Genomic DNA, 13,043 nt, shown 5'->3' with positions numbered 1-13,043 from the left:
CTACCACTGCAAAAGTCTCTCAGACAGACTGGATACACCTTCTAAACCGTTCTACATTTCAATGTAAAATTAGCATCGTCTTTCTTGCTTAGAAGTCTTCAATTCCATCAGCAGCAGCTGGTAGGTGGCAAATTGCTTTTATGGGTTGTATCCCCCCATTAAAAGTGAAACAAGTGCTGTTCTGTAGAAATTTTATTTTGGTTTTGTTTATTTTTCTCTTCTGGCTTTCTAATTCGTAGTCTTTATGATGCCACAGGGTTGCAATGAGAAAAACAAAATCTTTGAGACCCTCTGATAAGCAAGACCGTTTGAAAACCCCGGGGGTCTGGGTGTAACCTGAGCTCTTGCACAGAACATTTTTGGTGTCTATGACCTCCCAGCACTCTTCCACCCAACTTCCACAAACAGATCCGTTGCTAGTTGCACCCAAGACACAAGCTTTTCCTTTCCTTTTTCCGTCTCGGCCTTTGTTCATTCCAACCATTTTCCCGTATTACTAGCGCTGCCTTCTCATTGCATGGACTTATCATATAAGCCTCAGATTAGCTTCGAGGAGGGAGGGATAGGCACTTGGAGGAGGGATGGACGCCTTTCGTTGACCTTTCATAGCACGCCCAGATACCTGCTCACAGGTTATAACACTATTATTTAGTCGCTCGTTTCTGGGAGTAGATTAAATCCTTTCCATACAGGCACTTTTTAATTTACTTTTGCATCTCAAGCAGAAGAACGGTCTCTGGGACAAACTAGGCATTCATTCAGTGACTACTTGCAAAGAGTAAATTCAGTCGACTGCGCCGGCTGACAACAGACGTGCTGCGCAGACTCCGGCCATCAGGGGCGCTCGCGCGGGCGACCCTGTGCGCAGGCGCGCCGGGCGGAGGCCGCGGCGGCGGCGGAGGCTGAGGCCGGGGGAAGTGAATGGTTTTACCCAGAGGGCCGTGCGCCGCCTTTCTCCGCTGGCCCCGGCGCGCCCGGCAGCTCCTCCCCGGCCATGGCGTTCACTTTCGCGGCCTTCTGCTATATGCTGGCGCTGCTGCTCACCGCCGCGCTCATCTTCTTCGCCATCTGGCACGTGAGTAGCAGGGGCGGCGGGAAGGAGGGCGAGCGGCGGCGCAGCCTCCTGGAGCTCCGGGCCCGCGGCTGAGCGGGGGTGGCCCCGGCGGCGGGTGCGCGCCGGGACGTGGCCGGGTGGCGGGGGCCGCGGACGCGGGGCTGCGCGCTCCCGGGCCGGGGGTCCGGAGGGCTCGGCGTGCGGGACCCCGGTGTGGGCGCCACGGCTGCGGGCCCAGGCCGCGCTCCGCTATTCGCGAGCCGGGCGGGGCGGGCGGCGCCGTGTTTGCGCCCGGGCTGCCCGCGTCCTCCATCGAGGAGGATGCCCAGCGCGCACCGAGCTGCGGCGACTCTCGGCGTGAAGTTTGCCGGATTCTTAATCCCTGAATTTACAGCTTGCCTTGTAAGGCTTCCTCGGAGCACGGCCCAGATCGGAAGCTACTTTAGCTGCACGTCCGACTCCGCTCTGACGGGCGCTTTTCTAGTCGAACGCTGGTTCGGATGATGGCTCCTCCCGGTGAACTCCGAAGCAGCTTGGATTGATTACTAAGTTGGCCACATTTCCGATTTTTTCCCCCTTAAGTCATGCTTGGAATCGCGGGAGCTTTTTCAGGAGACGGCCTTCCAAGCCACCTCTGCGGTCAGGGCTGCTTGATTTAGGAGAGGGAGTTTTCATTTGATTTTGAAAAATCTTCAGAAACCTTCAGCTCCGCATATCGCCGTTGTAGGTGGACTTATGTTCTTACTGTGCATAGGCCGCGGTGACCGTTCTATTTGGGGTAGAAAATTATGGTTTTCTCTACTGCGTAGCACTGAGAGCTCTCTGGAGATCAGCCACTCTTAAAAGTTGATTTGAAAACCCTGCCTCGAAAAAAAACCAAAACAACCCAAAAACCTCCAAACAAACAAAACGTTGATCTCATTCGTGTCTTCCCTCCCTGTACCTCTGGAACAATGGTCCGAATTGAATGAAGAAGCCTCGTGTAAGTGTTAAGTCAGGTTTCATCACCATCGTGTGAATGACCAAATGGCAGCAGAAGTCTCAAAAGTCTAGATGTCTCAAAGTGTCTAGATGTGACTTTAGCTCGATTGCTCTTTTTATAAATGCCCTCTGGGATGGTGGAGATTCCCACATTCCCCACGTTCTGTGTTTCAGTTTAAGAGACCCCTGGAACCGCACTTCAAAAAATGGCTAATTCCGTTAGAAAGGAGGGTGTCCAGGTTAAAAAAAAATTGTATCACAGATCAGTGGAGAGCTTTTACGCTCAGGGATTCATTAGTTCAGTACTTTTTTGGAAATAACTTCAAGTATATGTCTAGTGCACATTAATCTATTAGAGACCCATTCAGCAATTTACCAAAAGATCACTGGAAACCAGCTGAAAGAGACTGTTCAGTCAAAAAGGTTAGTTTTGAGAGGGGTGTGGCTCCGTTGAAGTGCCTGTCTGACATGCGCAGAATCCCACCGTGTAAATGGGGCATAGTGGTGCACACCCATGGTCCCAGCACTGGGGGAGGCGGGGACAGGGTGACCACAAGTTCCCAAGTCCTTCTTGGCTACATTTGATTCTGAGTTTCTTAAAGTCCTGCCTCCAAAAATGGCTTTCTGTTAATTTGCTATTGACTCTTGCTAAATGGCAAGTAATCATTATTGCAGCTGTGGCCCTTACCTTGCGCTTCTGTTACTAAAGTAGCTGGTGTAGCCTCTGGTGAGCAGGGGCCCCCACACAACAGTCATCTGTTTTTTAATTTTAGTTTTTTAAAATTTATTTTTATCATTCCAATCCCAGTTCACCCTCCCTCCTTCCCATTCCCCCACTCCCCTCACCTCTGTCTGCTCCTTGGAGAGGGTAAGGCCTCCCCTAGGAAGTCTACTGAGTCTGCCCCATCATCTCCTTGAGGCAGGACCAAGGCACCTCTCCACCCCCACACCCCTGTGTCAGGGCTGGGCAAGGTGTCTCTCCATATAGAATGGGCTCCACTAAGTCAGTTTGTACATTAGTGTTAGATCCTGGACCCACTGCCAGTGACCTCATGTACTGTCCCAGTCACACCATTGTCACCTATATTAAGGGAGTCTAGTTCAGTCTTATGCAGGTTCCCCATTTGTCAGATCTGAGTCAGTGATCTCTCCCTAGCTCAGGTCAGCTGATTCTGCGGGTTTCCCCATCATGGTCTTGACTCCTTTGTTCATATTATCGCTCCCCCCTCACTTCAGTTGTGCTCCAGGAGTTTGGCCCATTGATTAGTTGTGGATTTCTGCATCTGCTTCCATCTGTTTCTGGAAGAGGGTTCTAGCTTCTCGGGTTGTGGATTGTAGGCTGGGTATCTTTTGCTGTATGTTTGGTATCCACTTATGAGTGAGTACATGCTATATCTGTCTTTCTGGTTTTGGGTTACTTTACTCAGAATAGTTTTTTCCTAGTTCTGTCCATTTGCCTGTGAATTTTAGGTAATTTTAGTTTTTTAAATAATTATTTTTTTTACATTTTTAAAATTAAAATGTATTTATATCATTTCCCTCCATTTTTCCCCTTCCTCCAGCTCCTCCCATGCCCCTCCTCCTCTCAAACTGCTGGCTTCCTTGGATATTGCATTTTTAATGCTTTCGTTATTTTTTCTTCCTATTCCTGTTCGAGTTTTTATTACAGAAGGTTAGGGTATTTTATACATGTCTGGAGATTAAGAAAAACCTGTGCTCTTTTGAGACTAAGAACTTTAACTGAAAAGTGAGCACAGCGAAAGCTAGACAATGTACCGTTGACCACTGATGGTAGGATGTAGCCCATACGCATCTGAGGATGAGAGGCAGGTGTGACCTGTGTGGCACCGACAAAACGGGTCCTCGACCCTTCTGATCTGCCCTCTGACGCGTGAGTTAGTGCCCGAGTGCTGCGGATCCCCGGTTTTGTTTGTGCGTTTAACTCTGCAGTTCTGGGTAAGGTGTTAAGACATTTAGGTTAAAGCCGTGTTCTCTTAGAAACATGGGCAAAAAGCGCCTTAGCAATGTATGTGATTGGGAATAAATTGAATTGAGTTCATTCTAGAGTCCCTGAACACTGTGCCAAGGGAGAGGGTTGCACACATAATTAAAAATGGTCTTTCTCCCCGAGCCCCACACAGTCCACTGGGGCAGACGCACCTGTGTTCCAGGGTGAGAGATGCCGTACTGCAGGGTCAGAGAGAGATGCGGGCACAGCACTTTCTACCCCCTTGGAACAGCTACAGAAGGAGTGTTACGGGAAGAGGGGTTTTCAGGATGAGGAAAACTTCTAATAAATAACTATGTAAGCACGGAAAGTCATATCACATGGAGAAAACGACTGGAAGCATTGGGTAAACTGAAATTTCAGATCACAGAGTGGGCTCAGATCATTGTAGCCATAATGACATGTTTGCAGGTCTTTGATTCTTGTTCTTTTTAGCACATTTGAGTCTTTGTGTAAATTGTGCTGAAATACTACACTTTTGTTTTATTCAGCAATGTTCTGATGGTTGGGCAGGCTTGTTGCTGCTTTATATTAAAGTGAGCCGTCCTAACTATTGTCATTTTATTTTAGATCATAGCGTTTGATGAGCTGAAGACCGATTACAAGAACCCTATAGACCAGTGTAATACCCTGAACCCTGTAAGTTATGACATAACATTTATCTGTAGATTTCAAAAACCTAATTGCCTTTAACTTGATATAACTTGAAAATGGCCAGTATTCTCGGTAGCATGCTGTCTCTGAATGTTTTTGAAGTAGGCAGAATAAAGAGCCCTCTTCCTGTCACACTCAACTGTTCTGTTGTTAATCTGCTGGTGATCTTGTCAGCTGTCATACTAACATTCTTCCAATCTGCTTTTTACATTGTCGGCCAAAGACAGTTGAAAAGCTCAAAAAGATTAAAAGAGTCAAAATTGCACTAAAGGTGTGTACTGCTTTTTATAAAAGTTGAATGTTTTAATGCCACATCATTTCGCGGGGAGGGCTAGGGCATTTGTATCCGTATTGTTCTGCTCAGTGTGCTTGTTCATACGCCTGTTGAGGGTTATGATTTCATGAAACTTCATATTTTATGCAAATGTTTGCTTGCTGGCCCAGTCAAGTAGGGAAAGCTGTTAAATGCTTATGCATTTTTTTCTTATAGCCATAGGCACGTCTCTATTAAATTATTTAGCGCAGCATTTGAAAGGTGGCCAATATAAGATGACTTTAGTCGTGGGGAAGTTATTCTCAGGCTGTGACTTGGACACATGGACTCTGGTATGGACCTAGCTGCCATATCTCGTTTCATCTCTGGTTATGTGTCTGCTGGGACAAATGGGTTAGTGCAGTTGCTGTTCCAGCCTTGTTTCAGCTCTGTGCTTGGATCACAGAATCTTGTTTGTGGTGATCTGTGCTTTGGCCTCAAGATGCCAGAATTTTGTAGCTAGCAGTTTATATACAAATGTCTACGTGGTTATTCCTAGTCTAGTGTACCTGCCTCTGATTTCTAAAACAATTTCCCATGGCAGATTTATTGATAATGTGACTCTGTGGTGTTTTGGGTTGAGTCTAGATACATACTTGGTATCTGAAGGAAAATTCTTCTCTAGACTGTAGGTTTGATTTGGCCTAATTGGTCAGAAACTGAAGAGTTGCTTGTGATAAGGCACAGGCAAACAGTAGGAAGCAGGGCTACCCCTCAAGGCTGCTTCAAGACAGCAGGAGAGCAGCAGAGTTGCATTCCCAGGCTGTTACCTGGAAAAGCCAGTTTCTGCTTTCTCCTTGTTCCCCAGGTAAATGTGAGTGGTGTATAGGTCTCCAGTTTTTTCGTAGAGAACGTTTACAGTAAGGCTCTGTGTAGGTACAACCCCAAGTTTTAATTTACTGACTCCCTTTCTTGTAGGAAGTAGAAAGCGAGAGGGCGCTTTCTGGTTGGAAAGTGACAGGTGTGCATTGTAGAACATCTTTGCCTCAGTCGTTCAAACTAGTTGTCAGGAAGTCAGGAAGCTGGGATCTCTTTTGGTTTGCTAATGGTACTTTGTGCTAAGGGCAGTTTATTATTTTAGCTATTCAGATGATGAGGTTACTAGCTAGAGTCAAATGAACACTTCCCCGGGTGTTAGGCTCTGCACAGAAGCATTTGCCTGGAGGTTTTCAAGAGTTCAGGTAGGTGAGTAGCTGCTCTCATGAGTAGGACAGTTGATTGAGTTGCTTTATGAGGTCCAGGTGCTTTGACCAAGGCTCAGGTCAGAGGTTAAGCAGAGACCACAGATACAAGCTAGACAGCCTGACTTTATTTTAACCTTAAGAGGGATAAATTTCACCATAGAGTATAGTGTGTGTTTTCTGACTTTTTTCAATGGAAAGAAATTCACACAGAGAAAAGACATGCGTTTGGACGCCTGCAGCTCCAGGAGGGGAAGGCCATCGCTCTAGTCCCATGAGCTGTGCTTGGCTAGGGTGCCGATCATTGGCTGAACAGCAGTGCATCTGACAGTTTTCCCTATTTAGATTTGTTTTGACAGTTCTGCCAAAGTATGGGGGAAGACAAGTATTCTTTTTAAAAATGTAAACTTCACAAGCGAATAGAGTTCTACATGTTTCAGTCCTAATTTCAGCCGTGTTCGCATGAGGCTTTTTTTTTTCTTTCTTTGATACTAGTCTTAATATGAGCTTTGGGTTGTAAATAGACTGAGTTTTGTGGTAATTGAATGGCTGGAAGCTCTGATTTTTGTGAGAAGTACGTAGTAGACGTTTCTGAGGAGCCACAGTGCGGTTTGGTTCTCCCTGGGATGAGGAGAAGTTGCAGGTGGAGTGCAGGGCCAACATTGTGTCTAATGAGAGGAGGAGCCATGGGGCCTGTGATTCCAGCCCCGTGTCCTCTCTGTCCAGTGTAGTTGCAAAGTCCTCACTTTGGTTAGGGCTCTGCCTTTAGGGCTGACAGTAGGCTTGTCAGTAAGCTTGTTAGACTGCTGTTATGAAAACAGTTGCAGAGGAGCTTGTCCTGCACGCTTTTCCTGATCTATTCTGGTTGTAGCTACTGAGTTTCAAAGATGGCCTTTGACAGTTTCTCGTGTATGGAAATAAATCAATACACATACACGAATATGCATGCTTGCATATATGGAGCTTATATTAGTTACTTATATTGCTTAAATTTGTAGAAAATATCTGGTTAGTGACTTAGATTAATTGGCTCTACTAGGATTTTATTTAAAATAATGTTCATTAAAAATCTGATGATGGGACTGGGGATGTAGCTCAGTGGAAGAGTGCGGCTCAGAACCTGTGGCCCTGGGTGTGATTTTTAGCATGGGGCAAAGTTAGTTCACCATATGGCTTTGAGCTGGAAAAAGTAGAGAGTATTAGAAGATGGACTTAAGTATGCAGGGTAATTTTAGTCCTGCAGCACGGCTTACACAGGAAGGACCTGCCTCATAACCTAGGGTAAAGCCAGTTGATAACTTGGACTTTACAGCTGGGACTTAGGAGTTTGGGCTAGAATTGGCTTCAGATAGTTTTGATATTTAATAACTCATTAGATTGAACCATTTAGGATAAAAATGATTCAAGACAAATCATTAAGTCTTGGTCATTTTATAAGTGCATGTCGTTTGAACTAATTTTTCCTCATTACTACTTATGAAAAGGCTTATTTTCTTTTTGGGGTCTGAGGTTCTACTGGTCTTCTGCCATATAGCATCTTGTTGATAGGCACTAGGGAACACAAAGGCTAATAATGGGAACTCTGGAACCTGGCAATTTTTTTCTTAGTTAAGAATTGCGTCTTTTCCCTCCTACATTGCAGAAAGTGTGCCTCTTGCATTGTGTGCCTCAGTGTTGTCCCCAACTGTGCTGAGATGGTGGCTGGTTGGCTTTCCATTGAGCAACTTGTGGGAAAGTGATGTGACTTGCTAAATATTGTACATGTAGCATCCTGGTTTCGTTAAAGGCTTAAAAACACTAACATAAACTTAAAAATGGGAGTTTGTTTTGTGAATTTTTTTTATGTTGCATGTGCTCAGGTTATTTCATCTTTATATTTTTATTGCTGAATGATGGAAATAAAAGCATTCTACTTGATTGACAAGCAATCAGACAATCTGGGTTAGTAATTGCAATTATACTTGCAGCTCTATGAGTTTTAAAGTTCTCTGTCTTACTGTTATAGTGAAAGCTTCATATCTTTTGGCCAGTTTGCTTATAATCATACTTTTGGTAAGAAGTCAAATATGGAGATGCAATACTCAGTAGCATCTTTGATTTCCAGTTCTAAGAAAACAGTGTTTTTTTTTTAATGGAAACTTGGTTGCCACTTACTTTCCAGATAAGCGGCTGACAAGCCAGGCGCTGTGATAATGGCTTATGTTTTTCTTTCAGCTTGTACTGCCAGAGTACCTCATCCATGCTTTCTTCTGTGTCATGTTTCTTTGTGCAGCAGAGTGGCTCACACTGGGTCTCAATATGCCCCTTTTGGCATATCACATTTGGAGGTAATACTTAAATACCCTTAAAATGTTTTCCTAGTTAAAGTTTGATTTTGCGGAGGTTGATGCTGTGTGTTTGGTACTGTATGTCTGGATGAAGATCCAGGGTTGTTTAGCATTGATCCCACTCAGGTTGCTAAGCAGGTGACTCTCAGTGCCCTTGCGGTGCTTGCCCCTAGTCCTCAGAGGAGCTGTGACAGCACACCAGTCTGCCGGGTACAAGTAAGTGAGTCGTCTTGCACACGCACAGGTGAAGACACGCACTTCCCGCCCTCAGAAGAGTTTTCTGAGCCCAGTATCAAGTTGTTTCCCACAGACCTTCATCAGCTAAGATTAGTTTTGCCCATTTTAAATGCCATACACACCAAAAAATGTGCAGTATTTGTCTTTTTCCTACTATAAGTTTTCATTTATTTTTTAAAAAATTTATTTAACTTATTTATTTTATGTGCATTGGTGTGAAGGTGTCAGATTCCTGAAACTGGAGTTATAGACAGTTTTGGACTGCCATGCCGGTGCTGGGAATTGAACCTGAGTCCTCTAGAAGAACAGTCAGTGCTCTTAACCACTGAACCATCTCTCCAGCCCCTCATTTCTTTTATAATTTTTAAGGCATTTAGCTATTTTATAGATGAAAACCAGATTCCATAAGCTTATATAGTTTTTTAATTTATTTTTTTAATTTAATTTTACATTCCAACCATCCTTTTTTTTTTTTAAAGCTGATATAGTTAATGCCTGACCTAAGTAGAGTTTTTTCCTCCTCGCATTCCCCATAAGTTAAAGGTTTTGTTTTAAATGGGCATGTCAGAATCTCGTACCTCACTTTAAGAATATTTGGGTGGAAAGTGCTGTTGTGTCTGTAGCTGAATGGAGTTTTTCAGAAGGACTGAGCTCACGGTTAGAGGTAGAAAGGGGTGCAGAGCACGAGTGGATGAAGCAGCAGCTGCCTCTGGGTAGGGGCCTGCTCCCTCCCGGAGTGAGAGCCTATGTGGAGATAAAGCGCTGAAGGAAACAGTCAGGGCTGAAGAGGCGTCTCCGCGCTGTAACACCAGCTGCTCTTCCAGGAGACTACCCGGTGGCCCTCGCTGTCTCCACTGTGTCCCAGAGCATCTGACAGCCTCTTCTGGCTCTGTGGACGAGCATACCCTACACATGGTGCAGATGCACACACAGGCAAGTTAGTCAGCACATAAACTAAAAGCAGGTCTTCAAAGCGAGAGAAAGCAAACACTTCTCTTTTGCAGTTACTCCATTTTCCCTGGCTTTCTGAAACCCCAGAGAGCAGGCCTAACTGTCCCGTTCTTGTTCTTCAGGATCTACAGTTCTAGCTTTAGATGGTAAATAGGGAATTGGGCCCGAGAGCACAGGTGTGCCTGTGTGTGGAGCGCTGCTCCCTCCCCGCCCGTAATAGCTGTGTTTATTGCAGGTACATGAGCAGACCGGTGATGAGCGGCCCTGGACTCTACGACCCGACGACCATCATGAACGCGGACATCCTAGCCTACTGTCAGAAGGAAGGGTGGTGCAAGCTAGCTTTTTACCTTCTAGCCTTTTTTTACTACCTGTACGGGTGAGTGTGAAACCACATAGAGCTCACACTTGTAACGCCATGTGTAAGCCCAGGTCTGTCAACACCCTCTTCAGACTCTGAGGGACTATACACAAGGGACACACAGACAGACATGCAGGCAAACACCCAAATACATAGGAATATACAAATATTAAAACTGAGCTATTTTAAGGTGAAATAATTAAGCTTCTGTTAATTTATATTTGTCTCCTCTTAAGCTTCTCTTCACATTTGTTTCTATATCATTTAAGTTCCCATTTATGAGCAGGGCGAATGAAGTGTTAGGTTGTGTTGAGGCCGTCCTACGTGCACCTGGAGATGTTGCACAAGTATAGTGACTAGACTCCGTCTTTGTGGTGGGACCCTCGCCTCTGCTGCTGCATCATCTCTAGCTATGATTAGAACCTGAACGGTGAATCCATCTGTTTTCCAATTTCTTGCTGACTTTCAACTTCCTTTTTTTTTTAATTTAATTTTGTTTTTTTGAAACAGGGTTTTTCTGTGTAGTCCTAGCTGTCCTGTAACTCAGTCTGTAGACCAGGCTGGCCTCAGACTCAGAGATCCACCTGCCTCTGCCTCCCAAATGATAGGATTAAAGGCGTGCGCCACCAAGGCCTCGTGTTGTTAAGTTTCTTTAGCTGACTTTGGGGACTGCATTTAACACACACTTGCAGGAAGAGAAAGCACGAGCAAACAGCTGCATTGGGATGCACAGGGATGGGGACGTTCGCCAGGACGCTTTGTTTTAAAACTGTCCACGGCGGCTCATCTCCTAGTCTGTTTGGAGATAAGAATGTACATTCTGCACCAGCCACAGTGCCTCTCTTTCTTCTTTTTTAATGTTTTACTTGCTTTCTGAGACTTTCACACACTGTGCTTTGATCATGTTTCCCCTCCCCTGGCTGCTCCTCCCTGTGCCTTTTGTAATGTCATTGCCCTTGGCACTCCGTGAGCCTAAATCACAAATCACATAGCTACTGCCCTCCCCGCCCCCCCCCCACCTTTCTGCTATCCCAATTTCTGTTGCGTAAGAGTTGTTCTAGGCTCTAACTGGAGCATTCCTCCCTTGACCATTGTCTTGCATAAAATGAGAGCGCTTGGAGGGCTGCGTGAGGTCATGCCTGTGAAGGACTCACAGCCGCAGCTCTGAGCCAGCCCTCCAGACACTTCCTGCGATGCTGCTCCAGAGAGATGCTGTGTGGATTGCTTCTCTAAGCTCTGGTCCTCACTGAGGGCTCAGTTGCATCGTGCTGCGTGCTACAATTGGAAAAGAACTAGAGGGCAACAGGCAAAAGTCCATAAACGTAACTTGAGATCACACTCTGGACTTGAGTGGTCTTTTCTGTGGTACTCTGATGCCATGCATGAGCAGCCCGTATAGAGTAGGCTCAGTTCTTTGTATTCCTAGTTCTTGTGATTAGGAGTGTCTGAATTAACAGCTTCTCTCTTCATTTCAGCATGATCTATGTTTTGGTGAGCTCATAGAACAACGCAGAAGAATCGGTCCAGTTAAGTGCATGCAAACCGCCTCTAATGAAGGGATTCTATCCAGCAAGGTCCTGTTTCCAAGAGTAGCCTACGGAATCTGATCAGTTACTTTAAAAAAAAAATGACTCCTTATTTTTTAAAATGTTTCCACATTTTTTGCTTGTGGAAAGACTGTTTTCATATGTTATACTTGGATAAAGACTCTAAATGGAATTACGTATAAATTAATATAAAATGATTACCTCTGGTGTTGACAGGTTGAACTTGCACTCTTAAGGAACAGCCATACCCCTCCGAGTGATTGCATTAATTACTGACTGCCCTGAGTCCGTTGGGAGTTTTGTTTAGAGGGCTCAATATAAATTAGCTGTAGATACGAGGTGCTTCTGGTGAACTGAAAATGTGTATGTGACTTGTGGGAAGCATTGTAGGTTTCCCCACTTATCACTGTAGATGATTGTGTATGGACACGACAATAAGAAGAGTGGGATTTCTTCCCCTGTCGACTTGAATATTATCCCTATGTATTGCATGAGAGAGGGATTTCCCTCCTTCCCATCAGAGTAATCAGTACACTTGCTTTAATTCTTAAGCATAAGTGATATAAGCATATGTTGAATTACCTGTAAAGAATGCATTTAAAGCTATTTTAAATGTGTTTTTATTTGTAAGACATTATTTACTAAGAAATTGGCTATATTATGCTTACTGTCCTAATCCAGTGGTCAAGGTATTCTTAAGAATTTGCAAGTACTTTAGATTTTCAAAAATGAACGAGAGAACTGTGTAACCACCCTGCTGTTCCTTCAGTGCAACACAATAAAACTCTGAAATGAAGATCCTTTCCAGTTTCCAGTGTGTTGTTTAAAGATCACAGACAGCTATTTCTCATACTCAGCCCATCATAATAAAAGACATAATGTTGTCATTTTACGAAGTTAAGAAAATCATTAAAAATTTTGAACGGATTGTTAGCATCACTGTTTAGCATTTGGGACTGGTCTTTCCCTGTTGCAGGCACACACTTGATTCTCAAGTTATTGGGGTGTGTAAAGTCTTGAATGTCTGGTTTTCCATAAGCATTCTTAGAATGAGGGGGTAGGCAATTGGAAGTACTGTTTAGAAGTTTCTTCAGCAAATGATAAAAGACAACTCATTTGTGGAGATTCATAATGGCCACGGCAGTGTGTGGATGTGTCTGCTGTTTACTCCAAGGAGACTTTGTACTTTCTTTAGTGCAGGATAACCTTCCTGAGTGTGGGGGAGATGCTGCCGTTGGGATAGGTGGTAAGATAGAGGTGTAAGAAGGGAATGGAGAACCAGTATGAGGAGGCCGTTTTGCGAAGAAGGCCTTACAGACTAACTTGCAGTCTGCAGAGCACCTGCTGGGGACTGACTCCTCTGTGCAGGAAATTATCGAGCACTTGCTGGACGTTGAAGACTCAGGGTTATTTAGAGTATGGCACCCTC

The 13,043-nt window shown here is 44.7% G+C and overlaps 1 protein-coding gene across 3 annotated transcripts; it reads left to right on the top strand.

Moving 5' to 3' along the window:
* The first annotated feature begins 909 nt into the window (after positions 1-909).
* On the top strand, positions 910-12,410 carry Cnih1 (cornichon family AMPA receptor auxiliary protein 1). 3 transcript variants are annotated; one of them, XM_013125053.2, is made up of 6 exons: positions 910-1,075; positions 4,614-4,682; positions 4,921-4,968; positions 8,406-8,518; positions 9,942-10,085; positions 11,543-12,410. In XM_013125053.2, the coding sequence occupies exons 1-6, from the start codon at positions 995-997 to the stop codon at positions 11,568-11,570; spliced, it is 483 nt and encodes a 160-aa protein (XP_012980507.1). In that variant the 5' UTR covers positions 910-994; the 3' UTR covers positions 11,571-12,410. The 3 variants fall into 3 exon arrangements, with proteins under 3 accessions (XP_012980507.1, XP_005085857.1, XP_012980509.1); XM_013125055.3 differs by lacking the exon at positions 910-1,075 and adding an exon at positions 1,539-2,036; XM_005085800.4 differs by lacking the exon at positions 4,921-4,968 and having other exon boundaries at positions 917-1,075.
* The last annotated feature ends 633 nt before the right edge of the window (positions 12,411-13,043 follow it).

Source organism: Mesocricetus auratus, unplaced genomic scaffold (assembly GCF_017639785.1).
Source record: "Mesocricetus auratus isolate SY011 unplaced genomic scaffold, BCM_Maur_2.0 Super-Scaffold_100048, whole genome shotgun sequence".
NCBI lineage: Eukaryota > Metazoa > Chordata > Mammalia > Rodentia > Cricetidae > Mesocricetus > Mesocricetus auratus.
Note: the sequence above shows the minus strand (reverse complement) of the source record. Positions and strands in the feature narration are given on the sequence as shown.

Bases quoted from the DNA above. Each gene is read 5' to 3' on its own strand.
- Cnih1 (XM_013125053.2), top strand. From the start codon at position 995: ATGGCGTTCACTTTCGCGGCCTTCTGCTATATGCTGGCGCTGCTGCTC. The intron at 4,683-4,920 runs GTAAGTTATGAC...TGTCGGCCAAAG, and splicing joins AGTGTAATACCCTGAACCCT to ACAGTTGAAAAGCTCAAAAA. The intron at 4,969-8,405 runs GTGTGTACTGCT...TTTTTCTTTCAG, and splicing joins GAGTCAAAATTGCACTAAAG to CTTGTACTGCCAGAGTACCT.